General features: G+C 38.0%; 1 protein-coding gene across 7 annotated transcripts in view; it reads left to right on the top strand.

The window, feature by feature from the left end:
- The window catches only part of SEMA3D (semaphorin 3D), a 142,670-nt gene that overhangs the window by 93,417 nt on the left and 30,639 nt on the right, over positions 1-18,614 (top strand). For all 7 annotated transcript variants that reach the window (XM_074827932.1, XM_074827931.1, XM_074827930.1 and 4 more), the window contains 3 exons: positions 12,154-12,268; positions 12,681-12,750; positions 14,094-14,238. In XM_074827932.1, coding sequence (XP_074684033.1) covers positions 12,154-12,268; positions 12,681-12,750; positions 14,094-14,238 — 330 coding nt within the window. The remainder of the gene's footprint in view (positions 1-12,153; positions 12,269-12,680; positions 12,751-14,093; positions 14,239-18,614) is intronic.

Raw genomic sequence — 18,614 nt, 5'->3', positions numbered from 1 at the left:
GACATTTGCTGATTATGAGAAAGCACTTAATGCATTAGGAGGAATTGGTAGACAACATTTTCAAGCCAAGCCACATGAGAGAGTATAGTAAACTAAGATATATTAGTGAGAGATCTCCAGCATCCTTTACCTAGAGAAAAAAGGAGATAAGATATCATAATAAAAGCAAATGTATTGTAAGGAAATCCTAATGACCATGCGTAATCATACCTCAGAGGAGAATGAATTTGTAAAGTAGTCATGTTAACGGGAAAAAAATGTCATGAATTTTATTTTAGTAGTCAAAGCAAAACAATGGAAACTGATAAATAAGGTGATTATTATTAATGTTAGTTTTTCACTGTCTTTATTTACCAAGCACTTCCCGATGAATGCAGAATTCTCTTGAAAATTCAGGCTTCTGTTTTTTGGTACACGTGTCCTGATTACCTGCAAATAAAAAACCATTATAATGCAATTTAATATAATGAAAATAAAATTATTATCGGTATTTAATATAAATTAAAACATGCAAATAAAGCCCTCTGTTTATGGACTAAAGATCCTCTGAATCTGTGCTCTGACATGAAACATCTGCTATGCTTAATTGTCTCTGATATAGGATCAATGTCTTTGGTCGCAGTAGTTGATAACATAACAATTTCTACTTGCACTGTCTCATTAATGTGACCTGTACTGCATAAAGTTAAGCCTTTGCCTTCTTTCCCCAGCAAGCAGAGAATAATAGTGCATGGGAGGAGCCCAGCAACTTTTGAAATCATTTGCTTGGTGTAAAGCTGGTATTATTCTACTAGAACTCAGTTGTTCTCTACCCCACTCTGCCTTAGGGCTCCTGTACATTAATGCCAGAGACACGTGCTGAAATTAGAATAGGCTTTGTTTTTAATAAGGAGGTTAGTCAATGCAGCCTATTCTTTGGCTAATTTTCAATGGCTCAACAATATGGTCTCTCACTGATCCTCCCCCTTAGGGAAAATTTTCTCTTGGAAGTATTCTCTTTTCCCAGCTACTTTCAGACCCAGAAGATTACAATACCCTTGCTGGCAGCTCTTCGCCCAGAGTCAAACAGCTGTCACTTGTCCTGTTCATAAGACCATACTTACCGTCCTGAAGCATGCATTGTAATAACGCAGCAACTGTAGCACTAAATAGCACTAGTTTAGATTTACGTCATCTGCATTCTGTATATCACTAGGGGATATCAGTATGAATTGGGAGGAAGAGCTTTCAACAGTCACTTTCAGAACCACTTGTGTAATTTATCATGGCAAACAGCATTTCCTATTGTTGGTTTGAGGGAGGCAGAAAAAGTATGATTGGCCTGTCTGTAATACCTGATATTACTTATGGTATGTTTCTACTTATATAAAGTGTAATCTGTTGGGTTATGTGCTTTCTTTTCAAGTAAAAATTAAAAATACTGTTAAAGATTAGCCAGCAATGTTTATTTGTTTTTAAAACACATACAGATACACACATGTATATTAGATGATCATACAAACCTTAACTTCTTAAGAGTGTGGACCCACATATTTCTATTTCTAGAAACACAGGCATAAGCTTTTACAGATACATTGTCTTCAAGCCCACACTGCTGAACCAGTTTTCATCAGCTAAAGACACAGCACAGTCATTACACACTGAGCCAGATTTTAAAAAAAAAATAATTGCAGCATCTGTGCACTGTGCCCTCTGCAGTCAAGTAACAGGTCAGCTACATTTTTGTATACGTATCCACCACAAAATGATCACAGAATTATAATTCTATTTAAGGACAACCTAACATATGCACAAATATAGCCCTAGAAAAGACCTAGGTTTCCCTCATATTTTCCCCATTCGAATGCAGTGAGAAAGAAAAATCCTAATTTACAGGAGTCCACAGAAAGGCTTTGGAGAGGGAGGAAGGTTGTTGGGGGTTTTGCGTGTTTGTTTTCTATATAGAAAAACATTTTTTCATAGTTACAACCTCATTCTATTGGAATGGAGTGGAAATTAGCCAAAAGCAGTAGTCTCTCTGCTGCAATATGAAAATCCAGTTTATTATTATAGCGGTTTGCGTTTGCTGTGTTACAAGCTTCTCTTTAATGGTTTTGGTGATGTATTGCAAAAGTTACGGTGTGCAGTCTTAAAGACTGGTTTCCGAGACCTCAACTGCCAAGAAATCAGACTTTGGCCCCTGATGCTTTCCCATATTTCCCAAAGTGTTCAGTATCCAGAAGTGGCCTTTGTTCTAGTGGGAACAAGTGAGCTCTTTGTCTTTTTTTTTTTTTGGAATGCCATTCCACCCTCTTATATACCATGCTGTACCTGGAGATGAGAATATAGCAATTAGGCACAGCCCCCTTGGTTAAACTGTACTTTTTAAACACACTGGAATGTAATCATTTTAAGAGCTCCTGAGTTGAGAGCCCAGGACACACCTTGCATTCCACCTTTGGGTAATGTGATTTATTTCCAAAGCCACGAACATGAACAGAGTTCAAGGCTATGACCTTGCCTCCCGTCTGGTGCTTTAAGGCAATTTATATTCCTGGAATGTCAGGAGGGAGCTATTCCTCTGTGACTCTTGAGATGAGGGTCTCCGGTGGGCTTTGCCATGGGGCTGCTTGTGTATAAAAGCTAGGAGGTGAATTTCTTGTCCTGGAAATAGTCTAGCCATGCCTTTACTGTGACTAGGGATAACTGGGTCATTAACATTCTTTGTATTTCTATATTGTGTAATGCATCACTGTGTAGATAATTGATCTATCTCCAGAATCATTTGAGTTGTCCACATAGTATAATGCTTTACCGTTCAGGCGTATTAGCTTGGGTCCCGGAAGCGAAATAGCCATGTTAACATGTTCTCAGCAGGGCTAATTAGTCTGGGCTCAGAGCCATGCTCATGCAGCTATCCTGCTTCCAGTTCTGGAGGCAACTCATTCCAGACAAGGTTTAACTTACTGTGTATTACATGATTACATACTTTCTCTGTCACTATAATATTGCCTAGTTACAATGCAAACCATGGGTAATGGATTTTTTTGTTTGTTTTATTTTTCAGGGTTTTTTTTATTTCTCAATGGTAATGATTAAAACCAGTTTGAAAATGTCATCCCTAGAAAAACTTTGGCCCTCATTTGCCTGTTGAGCATCTTTGCAGCAGTAGGTCTTTCAGCAGCCAACTCCTCTTGGACTTCCAAATTGGATATTTGAATATTATGTCCCATTTGAAAGTTTTCAAATTGTGTAGAAAAGCAGATGCTCATCAAGATGATTTCGTTTTAAGGGCTGATGTGTTGGAAACAGGCCAGTTCCATATAGTATCTGCTTCTAACTATGATGAATTAAGAGATAAAACCTCAGGCTTTGTTAGGTCTTTTGGTCAGACTTTCCTTATTGGCAAGGGTACAGGCATGAGTATACGAAGTTTTGTATGTTTTTGTCCCTCATGGGTGTGTTTCAACAATGTAATTGGTGGTTTTTTTGAGGGGGAAATCATGATTTGCAGATGAAGCAAAAATATGCAAGTTATGCTTATGTATAAAGAGGTGTGTCTGAATTTTACTGAGCCTCAGGGAAAATGAAAAAGGAATTGCAGTGTCAAGATAGAACTTTAAAAATTGGATTATGGAAATGCAGCTGCGCAACCTCTGAAGCAAACTCATCCTAGTTGCCAGAGAAAGTCACTGGAGAAGACACTGTTGGTAACCCACTGGCTTGGAAGTGGAAAACCTACAGAGTTAATTGGAGTGGAGTTCCTACGTCTAATCCAAAGTCCCTGACTTCAGAGTGCTTTGATTCAGATGTTCAAACATCTCTAAAAGTAGCAAATAATGACTTTGTGATTTTTTAAATTTTCTGATGTGATAAAATTAGCTTCTTGGGTTTTTTCCTGTCAGAACATTTAATATGAAAATGTAGCACGGTTTACAGTTCAGGCTTTGCTGTTGTTGATTGACTATATTGCTGTAAATGAAGATTTTTCAGGATGCTAGATTCTAAAGGACTCTGTAAGATGTTGACCTACCTCTGTTTTTTGGTCTCATACTTTTCCAGCTCTCAACCTGTGGTTGTCAATACTGTGGTCACATTGTCCTACACTAGTGACTTTTGGCACTTCTATGTGTCCAAGCAAGGAAAGTAATTATTAGGCATTAACTTCAATCAATAAAGGCAGATGACTATTTTTTAGAAGAAGACTCCTTCCATCTTCAGCTGAAATCACTCTTTGAAGAATGTATTTTCCACTGACTATAAAGGGAGCTTTGCCCTACTGGGTCCCTGGAATGTGAAATTCAAGGCATTATTTAAGAATGTGAAATTCTGAATGGCAAATTCAGGCCTGTTTGCTCAGAAAGAAACCAGCATATCCTAGTGCTGTATCTCACACTGCTTCAGTTTCACAATGCTCTCAATGCATTCAAACCATATAAATTCTGATCTCCTATTTGACATTAATTGCATGATCCACCTAGTCACTTGACTCGACTGTGGCTTCGTGATCAAGAATGCTACATTTCGTAACATGAAGATTTTGTTCTTTGTTTTCTTTCTCTGTATTTTTATATCCTTTTTATGTATTTATGTCATATAATTTATATTAAGTATATACAAAAGTTTAGATGAGAGACAGGAAAAGGCAGGTCAAACACACTGGAATAAACCATGAACAGATTATACTCAAAATATAGGTGGATTTTCCTGAGAATTCCTTAACATATTTTGTTAGTTCAGCCATCACCTTTTGCTCACTTCAAATTTCCACTGAAGTTGGAGTGAGTACATCTACTATGTAGAAGCCTTTGAACAGTTTTGGGGAATGTTCTTAATACTAGCAAACCTGTTGGAGATATTCTTAGCAGGATTGCTGAGTGTCCTTGTGGTAAAATGGTGCTTAATTTTATTATTTCATTTGTCCCAAACCACACTCAAACTTGCTGTTGTAATCTCCCTATCCTTACCTGGGCCTGTTAGATTCTGGCTTTTATTTTTCATGATATGCTTAGTAACAGTCCAGAATTTTTCTTTGCTGTATAGTTAGACTTTCCAGTTTGGATCCCATCCAAAGATAATTCGGTAGAAACCTCTGGGTGTGATGTTGAAATACTTTCCAAAATAAAAAGCAATATTTTCCATAGTGAACCAAACAGTTATGCATGCTTAACAGGAGTACCTTGCTGTTCTGAATTAAATAACAACAAATCTGCTGAGGAGCAGGAACTCAAAGGTAAAACACTGTTTCTCTCACCCATAGTTCAGACAAGAGGGCTTCTCCACAGTAGATGAGGCCTACAGTCTTGGAGTTTTTGCTGTGGTTGCAATAAAGACCCTCTTTCCCATTGTTTTAATGCCTGGATATACGTGAATGTCCAGAGTGGCATACTTACCCATAGGTCTCACATCAGCTTTCCAGTGACACTGGGTCATCTTGCCATACATTCAGCTACTTGAGATTCATTCCGGTTTCATGCCAAAGGCTTCTCTGGCTCAGTCCTGCTGGACATTTACTCATTTCCCCTGAGGAAGCCTAAAGAAGGCTTGACTCTAGCCACAGCACTCCTGCATGCTGATGATTATAGATACGTGTAACTTTCTTGACTAATCCTGCTGTCTAGATAGGCAAGGGCATGGGTTGAGACAAATGTTTAGCTTTTCTGTTTGTTTTCGTTTTGAGATCTATATTTGACCCTGGTTGTGCAGTCAACTTTGGATGTGCACAGAGCTCAATGAATTATTTGATCCACAGCCTATAATCTTAGTATGTAGAAGATACTATTTAACCTCTCCAATTCCTTTTGCAACAAACTGTGTGGTTTACACTGAGGGAATGAAGCCAGTCAGTACAGAGCAGTGACAGGTTATGAGATCAGTAAATATACTGCACCAATGATGGGGACCCTTTAGTCTTGGTGCCTGACATGGTGGCTCTGTCTCAGGTAGGGAAAGTAAGCAAGGAGTCACGACAAACTGCAGTGGGTTCTGGCCTGTGACGGATGATGATTTCAGAAAGGTGTTCAGAAATGACAAGTCCCAGGGACCAAAAAGCAGTCTGAGGTTTTGCACATCTGTACACTAGACTATGAGTTTTCTGTTTCGGGTCGTGATGGTATTGAGCTCTCAGGAAAGGTGTGAAAAATAATTGTAGAATGATTCTCTGAAAATAGGTTTGCCTAGGGGAAAACTTAATGTCCAAGCCACAGAAATCTAGAGGAACTTCTGATTATGCTTTTGGAGGAGATAAAGGGCGTGCAGCATTCACTCTGATGGTCTGAAGACCATTGAAGAGATACCAAGCTGATGTATCATCCTGGAAATCAGGAGGGCTGAGTTTATTCCAGGCTTTCTTGTTGAGGCGATGTGTGACTCTGCGCAGTTCCTATCAGGGGTCTGTGCATGTTTGCACCCTTAGTTCTGTTTAATTATTTGCAAATGCTACCTCAGTGGTAGAGACCTTGCAAGGCACAGACCTTGCAAGGCTGAGGAATTGCATCATTCTGCCAGGCTAAACTTGATAAGGGATGTCGCTGTGAGTAAGCATGTGGTACATGAGACTGAATCCCACTCAAATCCTCAAGTCTGGATCAACTAGTTCAAGCAGCAGAAGTATTATATGCTGGCAATATCTGCAGTGTCCAGAGGGGTTGGGGCTGTCTTAGATGGAGCAATATGCAATCTTATAATGAGAAGCTTTCCCCATGAAAGGTTCTATAATCTCATAGAAACAGCAGAATTACTAAACAGTCACCACTCTTGCTGTCAGATGGGGACTACAGATAGAGGGGTGAACTGGTTTTCCCAAGTTTACTCAACGTATCCATAGCAGAGCCAGTCAAAGATCTAAAATCACATGTGCCTCCTTTCTCTTGTTTATATTGCAAGTGTATTTTTATTCTCTCTCAAGTCACACTTCATGTATTACTTGATGGTTTTGGATCTGACCCATAGCCTGCGGAAATCATGAGGGGAATCTTTCATCTGACATCAGTATGGTTTGGACAAGAAATTTTGAACCTGAATTCCTGAAGGAGGAAAACTGACTTCCCTGTGTTAGGTCAGTACCTAACAGAGTTGAGTAGGGCCAGAATATGCAAAGTAAAATGAAATAATTAAAAAAGAACTATGAATTTGAAGCCAAAAATCCAAAGAATATTATTGGCTGTTTCTCCATTTGTAAAGTCTGCTAGAAGGGTTTTTTCCCACAATGTAAGGCTTTGCTGCAGGGGATGCCATTTTTTTCTGGTGGCTTTGTAACATAGCTAGGCTTCACACAAGAGAAGGGCTCCAGGGCCTTTTGCAGTTTCAGCACTTTTCCCCTCTCTTCTCTAGTGTTTCTTTTTATTCACTCCAGGAATTCACTTTGGATGGTCCTTCTGCACATCTTGCCACTGGCTCTAATTAATAACCTGCTTCTAGAAATTCCATTCATTGTCTTTTTTTTATTATTTTATTTTTTGATTTAAGAGCTGTTCAGGATAATTACAGTCTTTAAAGTTTTATGAATCACAGTGTTTGACATCTTTGATGTTGATTGATTTTCAGAAAACTGCACTTTTTGTTCTAATGTTCAATTTGTCACTGTTACTTACAAACAAATAAGAGATTTAAAACCCCAAAGATGCAGATGTTCTTTAGCTTTCTTGCCATCTGTTTTCTTGCATACTGGATTCCAAGACTAACTTTTGTGCATTTTAATGGAGCTACATTTATAAAATATATAAGATACAATAGAGTAGAAAATAGATACAATAGAAAGTCTTTAATTTAAGTTGATTTTTAAATCACTTTTTCATAAAGCAATATTTTTTCTGATGGTTTTTATTTTCATGGTAAACTTAAGTTTAACTAGAGGGTTTGAAAAACATGTTTTACTCAGTTATGCATAAATTGCAGATCAGAAACCTGAGATTTCCGTGGAAGTCTCACAAGAAAGGTATATGATATGACCTTAATTTACTTCACAAATTTTACATTGTGGCATTTAAACAGCATTCTTCCTTGATGTCAAAAAGCCATACATGTACCTGTGTCCACTGAAGTTGTATATCGGATATTTGAATTCTTAATGTAGTTTGGTAGAGACCTGATTTCTCAATCCAACAAATTATTTTTTAGAACCAGCTCACTGAAAATGGTTGCAATTTTAGGATTTCTGTAGAATAAAAGTCTGTTTGATTTATTAAAGTCATACTGGATTACTTCCCCACTTATCTAGATAATTTCTATGTTTAAATCTTAGTGATATTTTTTGGTAATATTTCCTCAACAAGTGACAGATTTAACTGCCCACCTTCTAGTTGGCAATTATCTAAATCTCTAACTCAGGCAAACACAAGTAACCAAGATTTTACATGCACTTCTTTCTGTTAGAAAGAAGGTATTTCAGCGGAAGCGTTGGTATCTGTTACAGCTTGTGAGATTACAAAGCAGTAAGTGCTAATTAAACCTTTATTTATATTCAAAAAGAAATATGCAGTCCTAAGTGCCTTCATCTTTACTGTTTCAAAGTTTGTAGTAAACACTGCTAATCCAGTGTGCTTAGAAGTGATATTCTGGGAGATAAGATTTCAGATACTCATGGCTACTCATCTGTTACAAATAGATTAGCCATATTTTAGGAATGAAAGGCTTGCTCATGCTGTCTTCCCCTTCTTCAGTACTTAAATTTATCTTGTCTTCTTGTCTCATCTCCCTAAAATATTTAGCGTTCTTTGTCTTCAGTACCAGTATCTCTTTTCCAAAATAATTTCATTGCATCCATTTTACCACACACTTCTAGCAGGGTTGTCACAAATCTTTGCTTGTTGTAAATCAGTCCATCAGTCTTCTTAGGATTCTGTAACATTCTGTTGAATCCTTATTTCTCTTCACCTACACACTGACTGGCCTTTGCTTTGGTGATTTTTTTCTCTTCCATCCATTTTTTCATATCCACTGACTACCCAGCCTGTACCTCTTATTATATTAATGTCATGCTCTACATCCAGCTCACAGCCTTTGAGCATGTCAGTGATTCATTGCAGACTGATATTATTAAGTAGCCATTTTCACAGAAGAGACTATCTTCTTTCTGTAGCAACCCAGTCTCAAAAAGATTTTGGGACAATATGTCCTTTGTGCAGCCTCTCAGAGGCCAATAATCATGAACTATGATGGTCCAAGTAATGTGCAACCGCGTAGGCAGCTATGATGCCTAATGAGTTCATGCCAGCATGCTCTGAAGGGAAGGAGAAGAACTGCATGTTCTCCAGCATCCGAAGCCTCAAGGTGTGTCAAAGACTGACATAATATGCACCAAAAAATACCGTTAGGAAGGAAGGGGTGCACTTTCTTCAAAACATGGAGATTTCCAGAGCTTAATAAGACAACTACTACTTGAGAGTCTAGGAGCAAAGATATGCCATGCTATTAATAGTTTTTGAACCTCCTTGGCCTAGCTGACCTAATTCTTCCTGTAGATAAAATCGCCACGGCCTGTGTCAATTCCTGCACTTTCTCAGTCAGTGAATCCTGGGCACATATTAGGAAAGCAAAGACACTATTATTCAGAGGTGACATAAAGAATTGAAGAGTACTATGTGGCTACTAATAAAAAAAAAAAAAAAAACAAAAACAAAAAACAAACCTCCCCAAAAAATACAAACTAAAACATTCTCCTAATAAAATGTATGTTTGGTTTCATTCAGCCATGGCAGTAGGAAGAAGCATGTTGGAGGATATGTCAGAATATTATATGTGCAACTGTCTAAATCAGTGAAAGATCTTTTCAGTCTCTCCATTTCTGCACCATAAATTTGTCACTCTATGGCTTCAGAAGGACTTGGTAGATCATGGAGTGCTGGCTGGTCGTCCAGTTCCCCTTGCTTCTTTATAAACTATACAGTGTTATTGGCAACTTTTGTACAGGTAAGGCACACCCAGTGAATGTCTGTTCTAATGTCTCTTAAATTCAAGTAAGATGGTTAACATTGTGTCCTGGCTTGAGACTGAGGAAATACGGATACATCTTAAATCCAGTGGAACCTTATATTTTAAAGCACATAGCACTTGCTAAGACTGCATCTTTTGAGCACAGTATTTAGTTCACACTACTCTTTAAGAACTCAGTAGAACTACTGATATATTTAAAATAAGCATTTGTGAAAATGCTCTGTTGGATCACGACTTAAGGCTGGTAAAACACAAGTACCTATTTTTCCATCTCTTACAGAAGTTGAACACCTGTGATGACAGGAGCAGGAGCTAGACAAGGGTGCTTTTTCCATTCCAGCCCCATCACATCTTGTTTCCTTCCTGCTTTCTGATCCTAGACAGGCAATTAGAGACATCTCATCTCCTGTGATGCTGCACTGCGTCCACCAGAAATCAAAGTGAAAACCCTACAACGCGAGAATTGCTTAGCTAATGTGAATTGCCAGAGGAAGAAAAAGCTTAACACTTCTTGCTTTTTAAGATTCTTTGTTTCATCTTTGTAATTATTTGGTTTTAATTACACCACAAAGTTTATCTGCCGAGACTTTGAACAGAACACACAAATGCAGAGTTTCTTTTTCCTATTGGCTTTAGGCTGCTAATTTTGACACCTTTGTAATAAATCTGTTGGCTAGATGCAAAGCTTCAGGCTTGGCAGGACCTCAGGAAATCAAGAGAGGAGGTAGCAATTCATGTAAGAACAGGAGTTCCAAAGATGATAGATTAATGGGAATCATTTCCAACTGAGCTAACCTATTTAAAAGTAGAAAATACATGAAAAGGGAAAACGGTTAGAGTGTATTACCAGAGAAGTGTTACTTCTTGTGAAGTGAATTTTAGCACTTAAAACCATCTTTCAGATTGCCTGTGATATTTATGATAGAGCCCTGAAGGGCCAAATGCAATCTATGGAAATAACACATAATTTCCACCACCCAGTGTTTTCTACTGGCTGGTTCTATACCTTCAGAGTTGCAAAGCAAATTAACAAAAAAAGTGATTTCTCTTAATGAATCCAGAGAGGATGAATATTTATGAGCAAATTTGTGGTCCTTAAAGTTATAGCACAGATCCCCTAAGCTTTTGAGTTTATAAATGAGAAGAAGTAGGTATCTTCATGGGGTAACTCATAACCTATAGCTGGGAGACTACTGTTGGTGATAAAATTTCTCTTAAGTGTTTGAATTCTTGGTTCCTGCTGAAATATCATTGCCCTTACAGTTTTCAATATGAAAAAAATTGGGGCCTAAATGGCATTGAGGAACCAAAATAGATCTGTTATTTGAGGCCAAAGGGGACAGATAAATATAACTCATTAGATTTTTCATGCACTCAGTGGAAGGAGGTAAACTCCTAAGCAAACTCCTAGTTCCAGGTTCTCTAAAATTTAAATATTTCTTCGAAGATCCACTTTCCCCACACCCCTCTACTGATCCAAGTCATCAGAAGGTCACCTACCCTTCAGAAGCACAATTCAAATGTCAAGTGACCCTTTATAGATCTTTTTTCTTTCACCAGTGACTAAAGGAAATTTGGACAAGTACACTCATATCTTGGAAACCCATAGTAAAATAAATGAAAAAAAAAACCCAACATTTTGTGGAGGACAGACTGATATTTCCATAACAATGATTATTAAAATAATATGACCGGTTTTCCCTGGAATGCCTATGTCTCTGTACTATGTACACAAAACAAACAGTGCAGTGTTTACATTGCAAGAATTGTTGATGAATATATTTTTTTCTTTTTTGAGAAATCTATCCAAAATGTTCTGTATTATTGTTGGGTTTCTAAAGAATTCTTGAAGAACAACGGATTGCAAAACTTAGCATCACAGGGAACAAGAAATCACATGATACAGATATGTTTTCACAGCATTCCAGCTGTAGAGCTGGTGAGAGAACTTTGCAAACAGATTTGGGTGTAATTAGGAAATTTGAGTTGCCTACTCTCTGAGCTGAGAAATTACGGCTGGAGCTACTTATAAAAATGCTGTCCTACACTGGTTTTGGAAAAAAAACAAAAAACAAAAAACAAACAAACAATGAAAAAAAGACTTTGTTGTTGTTGTGGTAAGATCAAACTGTGGAATCAGACTGAAGAAGCACAGTAAATACTGTGCTACCATCAAATACCATATGTTAAAACTCTTCTTATTTGTTTAATATTTAAGTCTTTTGTTTTCATTTTTACTAGAATGATATGGGAGGTCAGAGGAGCCTAATAAACAAGTGGACTACTTTTCTGAAAGCCAGGCTTGTGTGTTCGATACCTGGTCCTGAAGGAGCAGACACACATTTTGATGAGCTGCGTAAGTTCATTTATCTTTAACGGACTATTCTGATATCAGTATTGCTTGGGGATTTTATTGTTGTTTGAAGAAGCACTATGTCTTGTTCTGATTTTACTCCTCTTCCAAACAGTGCTGGTAATATCTCTGAGTTTTTTTAGAAGTCCCTGATTATAACTGGAATTAGTCTGATGAGAAAGATGGGGTTTTTCCCTTTCGTTCCAAAAGCTGGAAAGTGAAAATCTGATTCTGTAGAAAAAAGCAGACTATCTGCAAATGGAAGAACTTGAGAATATTAGCACAAATTCACATGGCAGAAATGAAAATTCAGACAAAAATAAAGCTTTGTTATATATTTACAAATCTCCAAACAAGAAATGGTAAATGCAGAAACATTCAGAGGATGTTAATTATTTTTTTTTCCCCATTGCAGAGGATATATTCTTACTTTCTACAAGAGATGAGAGAAACCCACTTGTATATGGAGTCTTCACTACAACAAGGTATGTGTTACGATCATGTTTGCCTCTGGAAACAAATGCTGAAGATCTTACTCAGACCTTTTATTAAACCCTTCTATTACTAGATCCTGATTCCTGAGAGCAGGGAGAGATTGCTTGAATAAGGCTTGCAATATGTGGGCTGCAGTCACTAAGGACAATATTTTCAGAAATGGGAGTAATAAATTATGTCCCTAAGACTTTGTGTGCCTGACTTTTGAGAATGATCCTAAAAAATAATGAAAATTTATCAAAAGCATGCAAGTTTATTTCAACCTCATCTAGTTGAATTTACAAATTTCAATCATATTTATTGAGCAACCCATAGTTATCATTTAAGACAAATCACTGTCGTGAAGCATTGTTTCTGTAAACAACAACTTGACATCAGATATTTCTTAGGATCAAAACCCACTATGCTCTACAGTGATATTTCAGTCTCTTTATAGACAGGATTTGATGGAAGAATAATCCATCTTTTTCTCAAGAGAAAAGTTTAATTAATTAATGAACCTCTCAGCAGCCATAGTGAGGTGTGCTATATAGATTTGTCAGAAAGGAAATAAATAATTATTTCTTTTGTCTCTAGAACCTTTGAATTAACTGTAAATAATATGGACTAGCCAAATGCTGAAGAGTATGAGTACAGTGAAGAATTGCCAAGGCACTCCTTAACTCAGAAGCAGCCGCCACAGTGGCTCCATAGACTATATAACCACATAAAATATTTAAAATTGAATGAAATGTTGCACAGTGAATGAAATGGCATATGAAGCAACTAAAGTACATGCCACTCAACAACCTGGCATGTACTGGTGTTCTTTGGAAAACTGAACTGTTTGGGTTTTTTTTTTTTAGAAAAATATGTAAAAAGGGGAAAAAGACATAGAAAAAGAAATAAATGTTTATTTCTATCTCTTTTCTGTCCAATGCAACTTGTAATTCTCAGGCACATCAACTGTAATATGTCTAATATACGGACTTCCAGATGTGAACACAGTGTAAAGGAATGTCCTTCATTTGCAGAAAATTCCAGTCAAAATAGCTAATAAATTATATCTGGAAACTGTCAGCCGCTAGGAAAAGTGGCAGTCTGTCAAGTGGTCCCAAAGGCTGAGTCCAGGTTTCAACCGAGCAAAACTTTAATCTCTAATGACAGTGATATTAGATATCTGTAGTTATCAGGCCTGTACACATTGTCTGTTATTTAGCACCACTTATATCAGCTCTTAGGTGTAGGATTGATCCAAACCCCATTAGACTCTGTGGAATCAGTTAATTCACTGGGTGAGGCATGCACTGAAGAGGTGTTTACAATATACATATCAATCTATCTTCTTTTTCAGCTCTGTCTTCAAGGGCTCTGCAGTTTGTGTGTACAGCATGGCAGATATCAGAGCTGTTTTCAATGGCCCTTATGCTCACAAAGAGAGCGTGGATCATCGGTGGGTGCAATATGAAGGTCGCATCCCATATCCCAGACCCGGTACAGTAAGTGTCTCCTTAATTACATACTTCTACTTTTACTCAAAAGCAAGCATTACCCCTCCCTGGATTGGTAATTTATATTTTCCACTCAGGATGTTTCAAATTATCCTCTCAACCCTTTCCTTTCTGTTGACAGCTCAGACTTCTACCTACACTGTAGGTATATAAATATACATTTTTCCATGTCTCTGAGATAACATTGTGTCCAGACTCTCTACCTCCTGATCGTCTCTCATATTGTGGTTTCCTACTGTACAGCTGTATTTCTATCTGTTGGGATCACCTCTAAGGCATCAACACTTCATAAAAAGCCAAAGGCATTTCTTTATGGAGTCTGAAGTTATGATGAGGTATTTTATTTGAGGTCTTGTATTTCTGTTATCTTTGTGTCTGTTAAAATCTTGTTCCTTGAGATACGGTCATTGATTCTATTATGTGCATTTGTGCATGTGTTGTGTTTTGAAGTAAAATAAGGAGTTGGTGGAGATTTTATATGATGAAAGATAAGTTATAGGAAAAAAAGAGAAGTTTACTACCTGGAAACACTTCTAAATCCCAATCTCTTAGACTTCAGATGTAACGATCGGGCCAAAACAAAGAGGAATTCTTCCCTCGCTTCTGTCTTGGTATTAAATTTGGAAAAGCACGCACTTACATTACAGCTGAGGAAGAAAATAGTATTTCCAAAAAATGCATCTACTTTAAAAAAGTCATCACAACTTTGAGCTACTCTTCATACATAGAATGTAAAAGATCAATGATTTAAGAGTGAGATAGATATAATCCAAGATAGTTTTACATTATCCTGGTTGGGTATTCAGTGAACTAGTACTAGACAGCTGCCAAGCACTGAGCTGCTGAGGTTGGACTGCTGCTGGTACCTTGCCTAAAAACCATCTGGGTGTTTCTGCACTATTGCTCTGACACCAGCACTGGTGTAACCTTTGCTTCAAGTCACATTATCTAGCTTACTTAGGTCTTCTTTTCACATATTTCCTTGTGTCTCTACGTTTTCTTCATCATTCTTCCAATGGACCCAATTGCATGGTCCAAGCCCATGCTGTTTACTGCACTCAGTGGTCCCAGGCTCCAGCAGGTCAGGCCCTGAGCTCTGATTCCCTTCTCTCAACTGCAGGCAAGTTGCAGAGGACAACTCTCTCTATAAAGACTAAGGCAACTCCAGAGACTGATTTGACCTGAGTACGATCTGCACTGCTGGAGCAAATGCGCTCCTAATTTAGACAATTTAGGCACTGTAGGCTTACGCATCTCTCTCTCATGCAGAACACATAGTGCCCCCAGAAAATAAGATGATTTTTTTTTTTTTTTTTTAAGCATGTGCAACTCCATTACTGGTTAAGAAGTGCAGATGTATTTAGTTTTAAGTACAAAAATGGTGCCAGTGAGAACAATAGCTGGTCCCATGGCATCTAAAGAGATTAAAATAACTCTCTTGAAAAACTCAGAGTGCCCCATAAGGATGAACACTCTGCACAGATAGACGGGTCATAAGCTCATTGCATTTTTGAGTGTATTAGCCATCACATGGTTGAGCTGGGATTCGCAAGGAAGGAAACATGTCATGCTGAAGCATGTCAATGCTGATCTTTATCACTGATTTGAATATCCATGCTTGCAAGTATTTTAAAAGTTGGAAAGTTTAAAGATAAACGGATATATTCCATAAGCCGCCCCTTAACTCTCCAACTGCTTCCTTTAAGCACCTGATAACAGATGTGAGAAAATGGTCTCATAAAAATCCTTAGGACCTCCATACTCCATGGACTTCTGTAGGAGTTTGTTTGACCAGGAACTGAGAAGGGAAGTGAATTTTACTGAAGAAAGCTCTCAGAAGAAAGATATCTCTAATTGCTATGTAGATAAGGTAAATATATTGCTGCATAGTTACTTATCTTTTGTCTTAGTGAGCTGGACTGCCATATACTTCAGGTTCAGTAGCTTAATATAGGGTATCCAAATAAGTAGATTCATGCCATGCTCTCATCTTATAATGCTCTATGCCAAACCTCTGATTATGAACAGATTTAGGCTGGAATCTGAAAAAGTAGTTCAGTGCTCAAAGGCAAGGAGAAGCAGCAGCATACTACACCCCTGCAGAACACTGCAGTATGAATGCTGAAATGCTCTTCCTTAAAGATTATTTTCATCATCTTGCCAGCTATGAGGTGGTTCAGGAATGCTCAGAACAAAGTCAAAGAGGGATAATCTATCCTTTTTTAAGTTACTAGAACATTTTTGAAATTTAAGCTCTACCTAAGTGTTGCCTACAGTTAGCGTAGTCAGCACTGCCCTGATTTTATATTTCTTATATTTTAAGTAACTGGTGAAATCTAAAAATGGCTATACTAGGAAATACATTTCCTTTGATGTTTGGCTTTGAGAGAGGCAATGACTTCCTTTCAGCATTTATACAGAAGCAGGAGACTGCTTACACTAATTTTTCTGCTCAACTGCCTTTATCTCCTAAGTAAATAAAGCTGTTCACTATAGAGGCTGTGACCACTTTGATATTGAAGTTTTGACAAAATGCTTCCTGTGGCAATTTGTGTCGGAGATAAACTCCCAACATGACCATGATATCATGCCTTCGCAATGCTGAGCGGCATGCAGGCAGCGGGAGCCCCTGCCTGCCTGGGGTCTGGGTGATGCAGCGTAGTCTGCCTGCCCTCTGGCGTCGTCAGAAGACCCCTGAGTAGGGTGACTGGGGATCTCTGACATGTTCCACACCATTGATGCTGCAAATAGTACAGCTCTAACTTCTCCTGGTGGTATTAAAGAGCCATAGGAATTAAACAGAGGCAAGGCTTCAAATCTATTTCAGTTTGAAAGCTGAAAAAAAAATAGAGACAGAAAAAAAGAGGCAGCCCTGACACAAAGGGCAATTTGAAAACCAAGGGAGCTTTTGCTCCATCTTCCTTAGCTGTCCCCAGATAAGAAATCCAGTTTTCTTCCAGTCTATTAGGGTTTTACCCAGTAAATTATCCATCGATGAAGAAATCATCACGGACTTTCTTTAAAGTGTGTTCTGTATTCTGAAACAGAGTTTTCATAATGCCATCCCAGTAATCACAGAAGGCATTTGAACAAGATTTTTCAGTGAATTAGGAGGAAAAAACATTTCTAGCTTATTTATTTAGCTGTAACTGTTGCAGTATCAGAGCAACTCATAGTGCTCATTTGGAAATTCTGATGGGATACAGAGGAATCATCCTTATTTCATTAATGGTGAGTAAATGTCATTGAGGTCAGATTTTTAGAGGAATGTCAGTGTTTAAAGATGCAGATTAGCACTTAGTCTGATCTACTGCAGAGCACTGGACTGTAACTGCTATTCAAGGCAACACCAAATATTTGATAGATCTAGATATTTTGCTAACTGATTTGCCAAATGTTCAAAACAAAGCTCTGAATCAGCAAAGTAAGATTCTTGCAGTCTGAAGCACTTCTTAGCTACAAGAAGAAACAGCCCAGCACGTTGCTTTTGTACATTTGAAGAGTTTTATGTCTCACCTCTTTCAACTGGAGATCTGAATATGGCCCCAAGCTCCTGAATTCTTTATGTCTGTTTTTGTAAAACACGTTCCCTTACAAGTCCTCAGATTGTCCTGGAAGCTTTTTCATCTTTTTCTTTCTTTTTGTCCCTTTCTTCAGTGAAGCCCCTTCCTTTAATTCTGCTAATCCAGTGCACAGGCTGATCGAGATGTGGTGTCCATCCCACTGGGACTTGGCTGAACCACAGAGAAATACTGTCTGCCAAAAAAAGCCTCACCCTGTCCTCCCATCTGGTTAGTTTTGCTGCTTTAATAACTGTGTTCATAAAACATTGAGGGTTGCACAGGTTTCCCTTGTTATTTTTAGCCTTATCTTCCTCTTTCACCTGATCTTTTATGGGATGGACTGCATTCTTTGCTTCTCCAATTCCTCTTTCCTTTGATCTTCCCACTGTAAATGGGGATGCTTAATTAAGTAAAATGTTTCACTTTATGGGTTAATTTCCCTGAGAAGGCCTCCTCCACCTCCTCTTACTTACCAAACTGTTTCTCCCAACATGAATCACCTCTCAATTCATAACAGCCTTTCGAAATGCTGTGAACCCAGTCACCTTTCTTATTGGCAAAGGTCAATAGAATTGCAAAGTACCACCCGCAAAGTCAAGTTCACTCACCTAGCTAGCCTCAACCCAGTTATCTGCAGATTAATGCTCTCTTATGTCAGCTTTTTCTACCAACAATGCAGGTGTGTTGAATGGAAAAGCAATACAAAGTGCTCAAGGCAAACACTGGAACGGAGTAGAACAAATCTCACACATCCAGTAGGATGCAAACTCTTACTTAAAAAAAAAAATAAATGGGGACTTA

Source organism: Strix aluco, chromosome 5, assembly GCF_031877795.1.
Source record: "Strix aluco isolate bStrAlu1 chromosome 5, bStrAlu1.hap1, whole genome shotgun sequence".
Taxonomy (NCBI): domain Eukaryota; kingdom Metazoa; phylum Chordata; class Aves; order Strigiformes; family Strigidae; genus Strix; species Strix aluco.
The sequence above is the reverse complement of the archived record's forward strand: the minus strand, read 5'-3'. Positions and strand labels throughout refer to the sequence as shown.